Raw genomic sequence first — 14,913 nt, 5'->3', positions numbered from 1 at the left:
TGAAACAATAGGATACCAAGATGGAAAACAATGAAGTTTAATCTTCATCTCACACTATCTGCAAAAATTAAATTGAAATATAGATATAATTGTAGAAGCTAAATCTATAAAACTTCTAAAAGAAACTGGAAGAAATCTTCATGATGTTGAGAAAGACAAAGGTATTTCAGTTAGTGGCGGAGATACTCTGTCCTTACGCCTGTGTGTGTTGAATTTTAGAAACTTGACACAACTGATTTGTTTAATCAACTTTATTTCTGTCCTTACGCTAGAACGTTTATGTACTTACTAGCAGCACCATCTTCTGTCTATGACTTAATTAGCCTAGTCTCTTTCTGCTTATGGAGCAAAGCACGATCTCACCCACACGGGCTTCATTAACTCATAGCTATTTCAGCTTGTAACCGTCACTAGGAAAATTTTAAACTGTGGAAACTTCAGAAGATACAGTTTTCCTTCACTCTGTTCAATGCCTTTCTGTTATGACCATGGGATCAAAGAATTGCAGCGTGTGTGGCAAAGATTCGACATTTAGCTTAATTTGAGGAAGACATCAATGACTTAAAAGAAAAATAAGTATCCTAACAACCATTTTTTTTGCTTTACAGTGGTATATAAAATCATCACCTTATAATTTATGTAATCATGTCAATAGTTACTTTTCTTTTATCCAAATGAATGCCATTAATATGTTACCAAGAATGTCTGTGCAGCCCATATACTGTGGGATTCAAATGGCTGGACATGAGCTCCCTCAAGTATTAAATATTTATAATAGCCACTTATGCAGTCCCTTCTAGCCCTTAATAGCTTCATACTAGAGTGTGTGAGTTCTTCATTTGATCTAGCCTGTATTTCTTGTGTCGCTGTTTTAAATAATTTTCTTACATTCAGGACATACTGGAGCTGGAAACAGCTGGTCAATGTCTTCTAAATAATAACATCATGTTTAAAGATTCATGGTCCGGCACTTCCTAATTGTGCTTTCTCCAAACCAAATAATACTAATTCCTTTAATCTTTAATCATGCATCCAGTTGCCTAGGCCTTTTCTTAAGCCCCAACACTAGATATGAAGTAGTTCCAACCATGTGTTTAGATCAGGGATTTCAGTTCCCATTTAACTTTGATTAGAAACAGTTTCTCTAGGGCATACAAATATACTTCTCAGGCCTAACAATATAAGATAAATGCTTCTGAAGTGTACAGAGGGATGCTCTGTCACTCACTCAGCTGTTCCTCTTTTTATTACCTAGAGGCTAGCCAGTGGATGAATCAAACGGACACTGCCTGTTATGTGTTGTCTATAGGAACATTCTTGATGGATTAACCAACTCCAATTCAAGCTTTTCCCTGGTTAGCATTCCTTGTACTAAAATGACCAGGTGGAAGAATGATCTTTAAAATATATTAGGGAATATAATTTTACTTTAGGAATATAGTTTTCTTCCTGATGAAATTCATTCATGTCCTTAACAGAGGTGAGCATCTTTCAAAATATACAAGGACAAATCAGTCTTATTAACTCTTTACGTAAATAAGTCACTGTGCTACTAAAATGGTAGGTTAAGGACTAATTTGCAAAGATGATACATGTTGTATGTAATCTGTGTTCTTCAAGAACATTTTCCAAGTACTTTTGAATCAAACAGAGATCATACTAAGCAGAAAATCAAGAGCCTGAGAACAAGTCTTGCTCTCTCAAGCCTGGATAAACTCTACCTCAGTCTTGGATAGTGGGTTCTTCAGAAATCTTCCTGTCTCCATCGAAATTCTCCTTTAAGAAACTTCGGATTTTTTTTTTTTTTTTTTTACATTCTCAGTGCTATATACGTGAACATTAACTTTGTTGCCTGCATGAAATTCACTCACTTATAGATAACTCTGGTCTTAATAACAATAAGAGCTGGTATTTTGATAACAATTGGAACAAAATGATTCTTAGTAAAAGAAATACAAAGTTTTGGAATGTCGTTAGAACCAGTAACCATACAAGTCAATCTAGACAATGTGATATTGAACAAGCACAAACAAGTAGTTACTGAAACAGCTGTACACCTAGAAAACAATATTCAAAAAAATTACAGCTGAAATGATTGCTTAGGATACTAATTTAGTGACTGACACAGACCAAGAATTTGTGTAGGATTTTAGACATCATTGGCATTGTGGAAGCAAATTATATAACTGAGTAAACGAAGCCTTTTTCCTGTTTTTCAGTAGAAGTCAGGGATGACAGTCTTTATAGTAAAAATTCTTGTTGATAATCACCTGCACAAACCTTGCTTTTTTAGAGGATAATATTTTCCTCTTATTTTTATAACAGAGTAGAATTTCACCTGATTGTAACTTAGCTATGTGGAAACCTTAAGAATTTTAGTTGAAATGAGTGAAAGTGAAAAATCATGTTACTCTTACTTTCTACCCACCTTCAGAGGAGACCCCGTCAAACAAAAGCCAGCATTATTTGAATGTGAAAAGTTTAAACAATGGAGAAAAGTAAAGATATCACTAAAATCTATACTTGTGAGTTCTCAAGACAGATTGTCACAGTGTTCACACTTTGTCCCTCATACATTGTTATAAAAAATGAAACTTGGCTGCTGAGATTTAATTTCCTCTATTCCCTTTGCCAGCCCCCTTCCGTTTCTCTCTGCTCAGAAGCAACCATTGTCATTACTTTGGTGACTCTTCTCCCAGCTTTTATATTTTTGCTACTTTTCATTCATAGGAATATTTTTAAAATTTTATTATAAATTCATTAATTGTTGGAATAGTGTTGAAACTATTATAATTTATATATTTATCAGGATAAAATGACATCTTTATTATATTGAATTTTCCAATTCGTAAGTAGTAGTTTCTCCTCTATTTATTCAGGTTTCCTTTTATGTTCTTTAAGAAATAATTTTCTCCATGTTTTGTAGTCTTTCATTTGATTTATTCATAGTAGCAATAGATTTTATTGCTATTAAATATAGGGTTATTGCTACATTTTCTAGATATTTTAAGACTAATATATATGACCAATAGTGTTTTTTACATGTTGATCTTGTTTCAGTAGTCCTGCAGAAGTCTTTTCCAAATTTTTTGATTCTCTGAAATTATCTGAAAATAATGACAATTTTGCTTTATTCTTTGCAGTTCTTAAAACTCTTACGTTCTCTTTTTTGTCTTGTTTATTAGCTGTGATATCAATATTGTGTTGAATAGTAATGAGTTTAGTAGAGTTTTTGGCTGATTTGAAAGTATTAACTGATAAAGATTATTATTAACTGTGATGTTTGATATAGGTTTTTGGTAGATGTACTTTACAAATTTAAGGAAATTCCCTTTAGTTCCTAGTTTGCTAAAATATTTTTTAAAGTATGAATTATTAAATTTTCCTAATTTTACTGCATTTGTTGAAAAGATCATATGACTTTTCTTCAATCTGTTATATAATGAATCATAAAGCTAATTTTGATGTTCTGTTTCTGAATTCCTGGCATAAGCACAGATTAGTCAAGATGTATGGTGTTTAACCATAAAATGTTTTTTTTTTTTAACGTGGAATCATCTTTGACATCAGCTGTTCTTTAATGTTTTCCTAATTTATCATTTTAAATTCCCTACTATTTTATTTGATAATTTTTCTTCCAATTAATGATACATAACCAACAAACAGTATTGTATAAGTTAAAGGTATACAGCATAATGATTTGACTTACATAAATTATGAAATGATTATCACAGTAAATTTAGTGAACATCCATCATCTCATACAGATACCAAATTAAAGACATTTTTTTAATTGTGTATGCATGATGAGAACTCTTAGCATGTACTCTCTTAAGAACTTTTGTATATAGTATACAGCAGTGTTAATTATGTTTATCATGTTGTATGTTACATCACTAGTACTTATTTATTTTATAACTAGAAGTTTATCATACCTTTTGACTGACTTCATCCAATTCCCTCTGTCCCCAGTCCCCACCTCTGGTAACCACAAATCTCATTACTTTAACTAAAAGTTTGTTGGAATGTTTTTGTTTTTGAAGTTTAATTGACCTACAACCCTGTGTTAGTTCATGTTACACAAAAGAGTGGTTTTTTTCTTACATTTCAAAATGATCACCACAATGTGTCTAGTTATGATATATCATGATACAAAGATATTACTTATTATTGACTATATTCCCCACATTGTGTTTTATACCCATGACTCATTTATTCTGATTTTTGGATTGAATGTTCTATGAAATCTACTATGATCATCTGATCTAATGTGTCATTTAAGTCCAGTGTTTCCCTATGGATTTTCTGTCTAGATAATCTGTCCATTGATATAAATGGGATATTAAAGTGCCCTACTATTATTATGTTTAACTGTCAGTTTCTCCCTTTATGTTTGTTAATATTTGCTTTATGAATTTAGGTGCTTGTGTGTTGGATGCATATATATTTATAATTATTATATCTTTTCCTTGACCTGATTACGTAATTTATCATTATGTAATATCCTTCTTTGCCTCTTGTTGCAGTCTTTGTTTTAAAGTCTATTTTGTCAGTATAAATATTGCTATGCTGGCTTTCTTTTCTTTCCATTTATATGGAATATAAATATTGTGTGTCATTAGATCTGAAGTCTTTTGTAGGCAGTGTATATATGGGTCTTGTGTTTGTATCCATTCAGCCACTCTGTCTTTTGATTGAAGCATTTAGTCCATTTACATCTAAAGTAATTATTGATAGGTGTGTATTTATTTCCATTTTGTTAATTGTTTAGAGGTTGTCTTTGTAGTTCTTTTTTGTTCCTTTCTTTTTTTTCTCTTCTCTTAAGATTTTATGACTATGTTTAGTGTTATGTTTGGATTCCTTTGTCTTTTTTTTTCTTTTCCTCTCTCTCTTTTTTTTTTTTTTTTTTTAACTTTTTGGAGCTTTTTTTCAGGGAGAGGAGATAATTGGTTTTATTTATTTATTTATTTATTTTTTAAATGGAGGTACTGGGGATTGAACCCAGGACCTCCTGCATTTTAAGCATACACTCTACCACTGAGTGATACCCTCCCCTCTCCTTTGTCAATTGTGTAGGTGTACCTATTACAGATTTTTGGTTTGTCACTACCAATCTATATGTCTATACCTATTTCTATATATCTAGATATACAGATATAGATATATATGATTATTTTAAGCTGCTGATCTCTTAAGTTCAAATATTTTTAACATGAATTTTACTCACCCAACCACATTTACTGTTTGACATTATATTTTACATCATTTTGTTTTGTGTATTCCTTAATAATTTATTACAGATATAGATGATTTTAGTACTTCTGTCTTTTAACCTTTCTACTAGTTTTATGCATAACTGATTTGCTACCTTTACTGTGTATTTGCCTTTACTAGTGACCTTTTTCCTATTGTAATTTTCATGTTTCTAGTTATGGCCTTTTATGTTTTACTTAGAGAAGTCCTTTTAACATTTACCGTTAAGCTGGTTTGGTGGTCCTGAACTCTTTTGGCTTTTGCTTGTCTGTAAAACTTTTGATCTCTCCAGCAAATATGAATGAAAGCCTTGCTGAGTAGAGTATTCTTGGTTGTAGATTTTCCCTTGCATACTTTAAATATATCATACCACCCACTTTTGGCCTGCAGAGATTCTGCCGAAAAGTCAGCTGATAACCTTATGGGAGGCCCTTTGTATGTAACTTGTTGCTTTTCCCTTTCTGCCTTTAATATTCTCTCTTTGTCTTTAATTTTTACCATTTTAATTATAATGTGTCTTGTTGTGGTCCACTTTGCATTAATCTTATTTGGAACTATCTGTGCTTCCTGGACTTGGATGTCTATTTCCTTTTCCAGGTTAGGGGCATTTTTAACTATTATGTCTTCAAATGTGTGCTCTATCCCTTTCTCTCTTTTCCTTCTAGGACTCCAATATTGCAAATGTTAGTATGCTTGACATTGTCACACAGGTCTCTTAAACTGTCCTCATTTCTTTTTATTCTTTTTTCTGTTCAGCTTCAGTGACTTCCACTACTCTGTCTTTCAGTACATTGATCATTCCTCTTTATCATTTAATCTACTCTATATTCCTTCTAGTGTATTTTTCATTTCAGTCATTGTATTCTTTATCTCTGTTTGGCTATTCTTTATATTTTTTAACTCTTTATTACATTTCTCACTCTGTTTATGCCTTCTTCTCCTGAGTTATTTGAGCATCTTTACAGTCATTACCTTGAAGTCTTTATTAGGTAGGTTGCCTGTCTCTACTTCACTGATTTCTTCATTTGGGATATATTCCTCTGTCACCTCATTTTGCCTAATTTTCTATTTTTATTTCTATTTATTTTGTAGATTGATTATGTTCCCCAACCTTGGAGAAATAGCCTTTTATAGGAGATGTCCTATGTGCCCTGGAAGCTCATTCCCTTCTGATAACAGAACTATATGCCCTAGGGGTGTGTCCTGTTTGAGCTGTTTGGGTCCTTCTGTTGTGGCAGGCTGTCTACTGTGGCAGTCTAGAAGGTGTAGCTGGCCCCTAGTCTGGTTGGTTGCTGGGATATTTCTTGCATGGAGGCTTCTCACCACTGGTTGGTAGGGTTTGATCGTGAGGCTGCTGATGATGGGATCCTGGGAAGTCCAAAGGCTAATGCTGGCCCTCTGGTGGGTGAAGCCAGGTTCTAGAAATGATTGTCCAAGATCTAGTGTTGGAGGGCAGGGCTAATTCCTGTCACAGCTGGCTGTGGGGTCCAGTATGTCCCAAAGCTGGTATTGGTCCACTAGTGAGTGGGGCTAGATCCTGGGTTGGCAGATTGAGAGGTCCAAGGTAACTCAAAGGTGTCTACCTGCTGGTGGGTGGGGCCAGGGCCCAGAGTATCCCAAGGCTAGTGCCAGCTCACTGGAGGTTGGAGCCACATTCATGGGTCTCTGGCTGCAGGGCCCTGTGGGTCCCAGAACTAGTGTCTGCCTACTGGTGTGTGAGGCTGGATCCTGGGCTACCTCGCTGGGGGGCTGTAGTGGTCCTGGAGCTACTATCCACCCACTGATGGGTGATTCTGAGTCCTGGGACTAGTGCTTACCCACTGGTGGGCAGAGCTAGGTCCTGGAGTCTCTGGTGTTTCTTCCTGCTTATTGGACCAAGAGGTGTCCTGGAGCTGGTGCATACCCACTGGTGGATGAGGCTTGTCCTGGGGCTGGTGCTTGCCCACTGATGGGCAGAGCTAAGTCCCAAGGTCTCTAGCTACAGAGCCCTATAGGTCCCAGGACTAGTGCCAGCACACTGGTGTGTCAAGTGTCTGTTCCTGGGCCCTCTTTTGGACAAAGCCAGATCCTGGGGCAGTTATAAGTTCAGGGGGAAAGCAGAGCAGCTGATAGATGGGATGGAGCTGTGACCCTGCCCAGCTAGTTGCTTGGCCTGAGGTGTCCCAGGACTGGTGCTGATACGCTGCTGGGCCAGGCCAGGTCCCAGCACTAATAAGATAGAGGAGGCTTCCAGAAGTGTCCACATGGTAGAATGAGCTCCTCAAAATGGCTCCTGCCAGTGTCTGTGTCCCCAAGCTCAGCCCTAGCTGCCTTCTGTGTCTGTGGGGGACTCTCCAAAATCAGGAGGTCAATCTGACCCAGGCTCTTATCAAATTACTGCTTCGGCCCTGGGTCCTGTGGTGTGTTAGATTTTATGTGTGCCCTTCATGAGTTGAGTCTCTATTTCCTACAGGCCTCTGGCTCTCCTAAAAGCAAGCACCCACTGTCCTTCAAAGCCAAATGTTCTGGGGACCTTCTCAGTGTAGCACCCCACACTGGGGAGACTGATGTGGGACTTGGAGCCTTTGGGAGAACCTCTGCAACTGTAATTATCTTTCTATTTGTGGGTCACCCAGCTGGGTGTATGGGTTTTACTCTACTGCATTATTTCTCTCTCATACTAGATTGTAAGCTCATAATAAGATCTTAACTGAAGACCTGAATTTCACTGAATCTTTGTTTCCATCAAATATCCTAACAATGCTGCTTGTTTTTGTAAGTGCTTAATTGTATTATGTTATCAAACAAAAATGCCAAAATATATTCAGGATAGAATATGTAAAAAGAAGGAAATGATACATTTTTAAAGTGTTTCATCCAGATGGTAATTAATAAAGTTAAGCTTCTTGAAGGAGGAAACTCTCAGCTAAGTGAAAAATCTGGCTATTTAGAATCTCTTGAATTCAATATAACTAAGATTTTATCCCTGTTTCTAGTTAGATTATGCCCTTAGATAAAGAATCTCTGGCTCACTGGCAAAGCTGTCATTAATTTTATAATACCAAAAAATAGAAAATGGGGGGAAAAAAGGAAAGTTACACCTTTTAAAGCCCAATCTTTGCCTCGTACCTGGAATTTTCAAAGAAATACAGATCAAGAGACATAAAATGCTATGAAGACTAAACTCAGATCTTAACATGTTTCTTAGCAGTTAGAGGGCTTATTGAAGTAAAACTGACTCATTAAAGACCACTGAACAGCTTTATAGATGATCCAGAAGATGATTAAAGGACTGGAAACAAAGACTGACACTGAGAGGTTAATAAAGCTGAAACTATATAACTTGATAAAGAAAAGAAAGACCCAACAGTCATTTAATGCCAGTCTTTTTTTAATTTTAATTTTTTTATTGAAGTATAGTTGATGTACAATATTATATTAGTTTCAGGTGTACAGCATCATGATTCAATGTTTTTATAGATTATACTTAATTTAAAATTATTACAAAATAATGGCTGTATTTCCCTGTGCAGTACAATATATCCTTGATGCTTATTTGTTTGATACATAGTCATTTATATCTCTTAATCCCCTATCACCATCTTGCTGCTCTTCCCTTTCCCTCTCCCCAGTGATATCCACTAGTTTGTTCTCTGTACTTGTGAGTTTGTTTCTGTTTTGTTGTATTCATTCATTTGTTTCATTTTTTGGACTCTACATATAAGTGATAATACAGCGTACTTATCCTTCTCTGTCTAACTTATGTCCCTAAGCATAATACCCTCTATGTCCATTCACATTGTTGCAAATGGAAGAATTTCATTCCTTTTATAGATTAGTAATATTCCATGGTATATATACCACATCTTCTTTACTCATTTATCTGTCGATAGGCACTTGGGTTGCTCTCATAGCTTGGCTTCTGTAAATAATGCTGCTGTGAATATTGGAGTGCATGTATCTTTTCAAATTAGTATTTTTGTTTTCTTCAGATACATACCCAGGAGAGGAATTGCTGGATAATGTGATGGTTCTATTCTTAGTGTTTTGAGGAAAGTCCATACAGTTTTCGATAGTGGCTACACCAGTTTACATTCCCACCAGCAATGTACTAGGATTGCCTTTTCTCTACATCCTCATCAATATTTGTTATTGTGGTCTCTGATAATAGCCATTCTGACAGGTATGAGGTGATACTCATTGTGGTATTGATTTGCATTTCTCTAATGACTAGTGAGCATCCTTTGATGTGCCTCTTGGCCATCTGGATATCTTCTTTGGAAAAAAAATCTATTCAGGTCTTCTTTGCATTTTTTAATTGGGTTGTTTGCTTTTTTGATATTAAGTTGTATAAGCTACTTATATATTTTGAATGTTAACCTCTTATCAGTCATATCGTTTGCAAATATTTTCTCACATTCAGTAGGTTGTCTTTCCATTTTGTCAGTGATTTCCTTTGCTGTGCCAAAGTTTTAAGTTTAATTAGGTCCCATGTGTTTATTTTTGTTTTTGGTTTTTTTTTGCTTTAGGAATTAGATCCAAAAAATACTGCTATGATTTACGTCAAAGAGTTTTCTGCCTGTGTTCTTGTCTAGGAGTTTTATGGTTTCTGATCTTATATTTAGGTCTTTAATCCATTTTAAGCTTATTTTTGCATATGGTGTGAGAAAATTTTCTAATTATTTTTACATGTAGCTGTCTGTGTGCCAGTCTTTAAACATACAAAGGGATTTTATTCAGTGAGTGGTGGCCAGCTGTTTTCAAACTTGAATGTGCATAGTACATTATAAAATCGGTTTAAACTAAATTAAGAGGGATGTAGTTTTGTTTGGAATAATTTCCTATAAGCAATGAAGTTAAGTTATTGAATAAATCTTCTCTGAAAGAGATGAGAGTTTCCCTCCATATTTGGGGGGCTCTATATGCTGCTGTTGGAAATGCACTGATTGTGTATCTTGAGCGTTCTTCTCACAATTTTATATTGTCATAACTTCAGTAGATGGAACTATCCCAAAACAAACTCTTCCTCCATTGGTTACTTCTCATTTACCCCACCTAACAAAGCCATATGTAAGTTTTACATCTTTGAGAAATTTTTAATAAAGCAATGAAACCTTCTGTGAACTAGATTTGTCATTGAGATAGATGAGATTCTAGTTTCTGAACAGCCGAAGGAAAATGATTAGCTGCATGTAAAGAAATAGGTATAAACTATCATTGCTGATATTTTTACTATAGAATTTTTCCGTAAAATAATTTATCTTCAATTACTTTTTTCCTAAGAGTTACATTTTAGACTTTGGCATTTGGTCCAATTCTGTATAATTTTGAATTACAGAAAAAAATAGATATATTAAGTGACTGCTATGTTATGAACATCTTTTTCTAAGATTCAAGGAACAGATTGTTTGAATAGATTTTTTTTAAATTGAAGTATAGTCAGTTGCAATGTGTCATTTTCTGGTGTACAGCATAATGTCCCAGTCATGTATATACATACATATAGTTGTTTTCATATTCTTTTCCATTAAAGGTTATTATAAGATATTGAATATAGTTCCTGTGCTATACAGAAGAGATTTGGGGTTTTTATTTGTTTTTATATATAGTGGTTAACCTTTGCAAATACAAAACTCCCAAATTTATCCCTTCCCACCCCCTTTTCCCTGATAACCATAAAATTATTTACTGTGTCCACAGGTCTGTTTCTCTTTTGTAGTGAGTTCATTAGTGTCCTCTTTTTTCTTTTTTTGATTCCACGTATGAGTGATATCATATGGCATTTTTCTTTCTCTTTCTGGCTTACTTCAGTTAGAATGACATTCTCCAGAGACATCCATGTTGCTGTAAATGGCATTATTTTATTCTTTTTTATGGACTAAGCAGTACTCCATTATATAAATATACCACAACTCCTTTATGCAGTCATCTGTTGATGGACATTTAGGTTGCTTCCATGTCTTGGCTATTGCATATAGGGCTGCTATGAATAGCTTTTTAAGTGAGGTATAAAATCCTTAAATCCCTATTCTGTCACAGCTTTCCTCACAAAAATGACAATAATCTGACTGGATTTCTTAACTAAGTTATGCAGAATCATCCACATCAAACACTTACTTCATTCGTGATTTGGAGAAGCACAGTCTGGCAGAGTTAGGCTCACAGTATAAACAAAGACATCTAGGTAAATTCCTTTGCCTAGTGTTACTCACTGGGTCTGTGTGGCAGAGCCCTGATTAGAACCCAGACTGTGGATTTCCAGGTTAATACAATTTCTAGCAAATCAAGCTACTTTTTTTTTTTTTTTTTTTTTTGGCTGAAGAATTTTTATTACTTTTATGTACAGAAAATTTGGTAGGGTACACTTAGCCCAGTTTGGTGGCCAGTTCTTTGGCCTTTGCCTTTTCCAGCTTGACAGTGCGAACCACTGATTTTGGAACCAGGATACTGCCTCCCCAGTGACAGTGGATCTCGTCATATCTGTCTTTGTAATTGGTCCTGATGGCTTCCACCAGCTTGGCCAGGGCTCCTTTGTCTTCCAAGTTCACCTGCGTGAAGGCAACGGTGGTGCAGGTCTTTCTGTGGACCAGGCGCCCCAGCCTGGCCTTCCCCTTGGTGATGCAGTAGGGAACCCCCATCTTCTGACACAGGGCAGGCAGGAAGACAACGAGCTCAATGCGGGTCCACATCATGTGCAATCACCACCAGCTGAGCCTTCTTGTTCTCCACCAAGGTGGTGACAGTATTAACCCCTAGAACACACAACCCATTTGCACCAGATGGGGTGGGAGCTGCTGTCCACAAAAGCAGTTCTACTGTGGGCCCAGCTATGGACTCAGGGTTAAAAAGCTCGATTTCATGCTTCACAGCGATTCCAGGTGAAGAAATTCATGCATCACTGCCAAATCAAGCTACTTTTAACCTGTGGAGTTATATGTCTCCTACAACTAACTCATTAACATTGGGTGAAGTCACTTAAATGATTATGTAACCAAAATACTCTGAAGGAAACTTCCCTAGAAAGGTTTCAGTAGTTGCCTTGTAATATTCATCATTCATTCTGAATCCAAATGGCTTGCTCTGAAAGTATTCTTCTCATAATCATGTCTTCAAAGCATGCTTATTTTGAAATCAACACTTGTTTAGTAGCATGAAAAAAAGTTCGTAATAGTTTTGTGAGAAAAAACATTACACAACAAAATGTAAACACACACACACCACTTCTCTGAAAAGAGGAAGCAAACAGAAATACTAACCACGCTTATCTTTGAGTGATCACATTTTGAGTTTTTTTTTCCCATTTCCTTGCTTATCTATAACTTTTAAAATCCAACAATAAACATGTATTGCTGTTGCAAGTCCAAAAGAAAATCAAAAGGCTCTCATGTCAATTTTCTTCTGATTTTGATTGGGGACATAATTTAAAGTGAGAGTACTTGAGAAACTACTTTGCATTTTGTAGGTCACATCTCCAGCAGCAATGCATAACTAGCATTTGAGGCTACCAGAGAGCCTGCCTAATTGTGATCATTGTCCTAAATAGATATTTACAATGAAATGATTTGGACTTTAATACTGCTCAAAAATGCCCTCAGATATTAACATCTTAGTGGCTAAAAAGCTACCAAATTTGACATTCAATATATTAGGTAATCTGAATAAAAAGCACTACAGTCTGAAAGAAGGTTTAATTTTTATTAGGGCAAAAGCAGTCTACTAAAAATTATGCATTTTTAGTTTTCAGTGCATAACTCCTATTGTATAAATGTTATTGATTTGCCTATAAGGTTGTAATTACTCACTATTTCATGATCTATTCAAATGGTTCAATCAACACTCTTTCACTAAGAAGTTAAAATCATGGAAATAAATCAAAAGTATTAAAGAACATAAAACATTATTTTTACATTATGGTGCTGGTTGAACATATTTTAGGAATATGTGTCCTTTTAAACTCTCTTGGTCTCTCAGTGTATAATCGATCTCCCTTAAGATCTAGGACATCTTAACTTAGAATCACTAGCTTAACTTTTAATCACTGAAATAAGTCCATTTACTGGCATCTGGTTTTCAGTATAAGACAATGCACCAAAATCTTGTTTAAAGTAGATTTTTATATTCTTGAAGCAGAGCTTAGGTATAGCTCTATTTGAATGACCCTTGCTTTGCCTAAAATCATTGAGGCTGGAAAAATTCTTTGTAACAATTTATTTAAGAACTCCAAATCAAACTCTGCCAATTATTAATAATCAACTAGCAAATCAGCCCTGGGATTTTGTTTTTCTGGAGCCAAAAAACTTTAACTCCATAACCCTTTTTATCTGATTTAATCTTCATCCCATTAATCATTCTTATTGTTATTTCTTGGATTATTCTCTGTATCTTTTCCAATTAAGTTCTTCTGAAGTTATTTGTCTGTCATTACCACCATAGTTCAGCTGTGGAGAGGGCTTCATATGACTGGAATTCTTGTACCTTTTGAGTCTTGCTAAGGAAGGCCTAAAATCCCACTGCTCCAAATACGTTTTCATTCTGTTTGTTTTTAAACTGTTCACTTTGTAATCTGTAGCATTTGAGGTAGGAGAGAAGGGAGATGGACATTTTCCCAACGGAGTAGAAATAGTTAAGGGCTGACTTTGAGACATTCAGTCTCCCAGAATAATGATTTGGGCTCTGGTGTCAAAATTGTATCTGGGAATATGAACGTCTGGGCCTAATGAGATATCAGCATGCATTTAAATCATGAATAGACAGTGTTTCTCCAACCTGGTCGCTGCTGGCTACATCAATAAAAGAATTGTCAATGATTAGAAAAGTCATTCTCTGACATCTGTTGGCCAGCTATCTTCCCCAGATATGGCAGATTTAATCACTTTGGAAAGCAATTCCATTCATGGGCTATAGTAAAAATGAGATAGAAGGCAAACTTCCAGCTGTTTTTCCTCCAAGACGCGCACACACACACACACACACACACACACACACACACACAGCCCCTCTTGTGTAGAGAGCTAGCCTGCTTCTTGGCCTACCTGTGAGACTCACCAGAGGGGTCCTGAGAAAGGATTTCACACACAGCTGACTGGACTTATTAATGTTAGTAACTGCTATTCAGACAGCTTTTCAAATGCAAATATTATTCAAGGTGAGAAATATATTCCTAACAGACCTTTTCTTCATTAACTCTTGTTATTTTTGGCAGAGCCCAGAGGACACGCACATTTTAAAGACAAGAAGAGGGAAGGAGAGGTCAGACTTAACAGGTGTTTGCTGCCCCAGAGCATAGATGAGAGGCAGCCCTGGAGCTGAGGGAGAGGGGCAGGAGGGAGAGGGCGATGCTGGTGGGACTCCACTACCTTAGGTTTCTGCCCAGCCCACGCCCTGTCTGATATAAACATGTCTACTCGCACACTCAGATGCCATTCTGTGCTGTCAATAACTTCAGAGTAGGAGAGTGAATCCTTCTCTTCTTCCCTCTGCATTTAGTCGTCGACTTGAGAGAAAAATAAACCTAGTCCTTTTTTCAAATGTTCTTTCAGGAATATCAGGAAATTCATTTGAACAAAGTATGATCAAATATTATCCATATTTAAATGAAACAAGTATGGAAGTCAGACGGGATAAGGACAAGTTGTAAAGGATTAAAAGCATTAAAAATTACTCTGAATCAGGTAAAGTCTGG

At 35.9% G+C, this 14,913-nt stretch overlaps 1 protein-coding gene and 1 non-coding gene across 2 annotated transcripts; both read right to left on the bottom strand.

The window, feature by feature from the left end:
• Nucleotides 1–11,523: 11,523 nt before the first annotated feature.
• LOC102517700 (60S ribosomal protein L7a) lies at nucleotides 11,524–14,713 on the bottom strand. The gene is given in 3 exon segments (XM_032480421.1): nucleotides 11,524–11,908; nucleotides 11,910–12,092; nucleotides 14,588–14,713. Coding segments are annotated over 3 exon segments (621 nt in total). The 3' UTR covers nucleotides 11,524–11,596.
• On the bottom strand, nucleotides 12,061–12,135 carry LOC116666625. Its single transcript, XR_004323561.1, has one exon. It is a non-coding gene; the product is annotated as a small nucleolar RNA SNORD36 (small nucleolar RNA).
• Nucleotides 14,714–14,913: the final 200 nt, after the last annotated feature.

This window comes from Camelus ferus, chromosome 1, assembly GCF_009834535.1.
Source record: "Camelus ferus isolate YT-003-E chromosome 1, BCGSAC_Cfer_1.0, whole genome shotgun sequence".
Lineage (NCBI taxonomy): Eukaryota > Metazoa > Chordata > Mammalia > Artiodactyla > Camelidae > Camelus > Camelus ferus.
The sequence above is the reverse complement of the archived record's forward strand: the minus strand, read 5'-3'. Positions and strand labels throughout refer to the sequence as shown.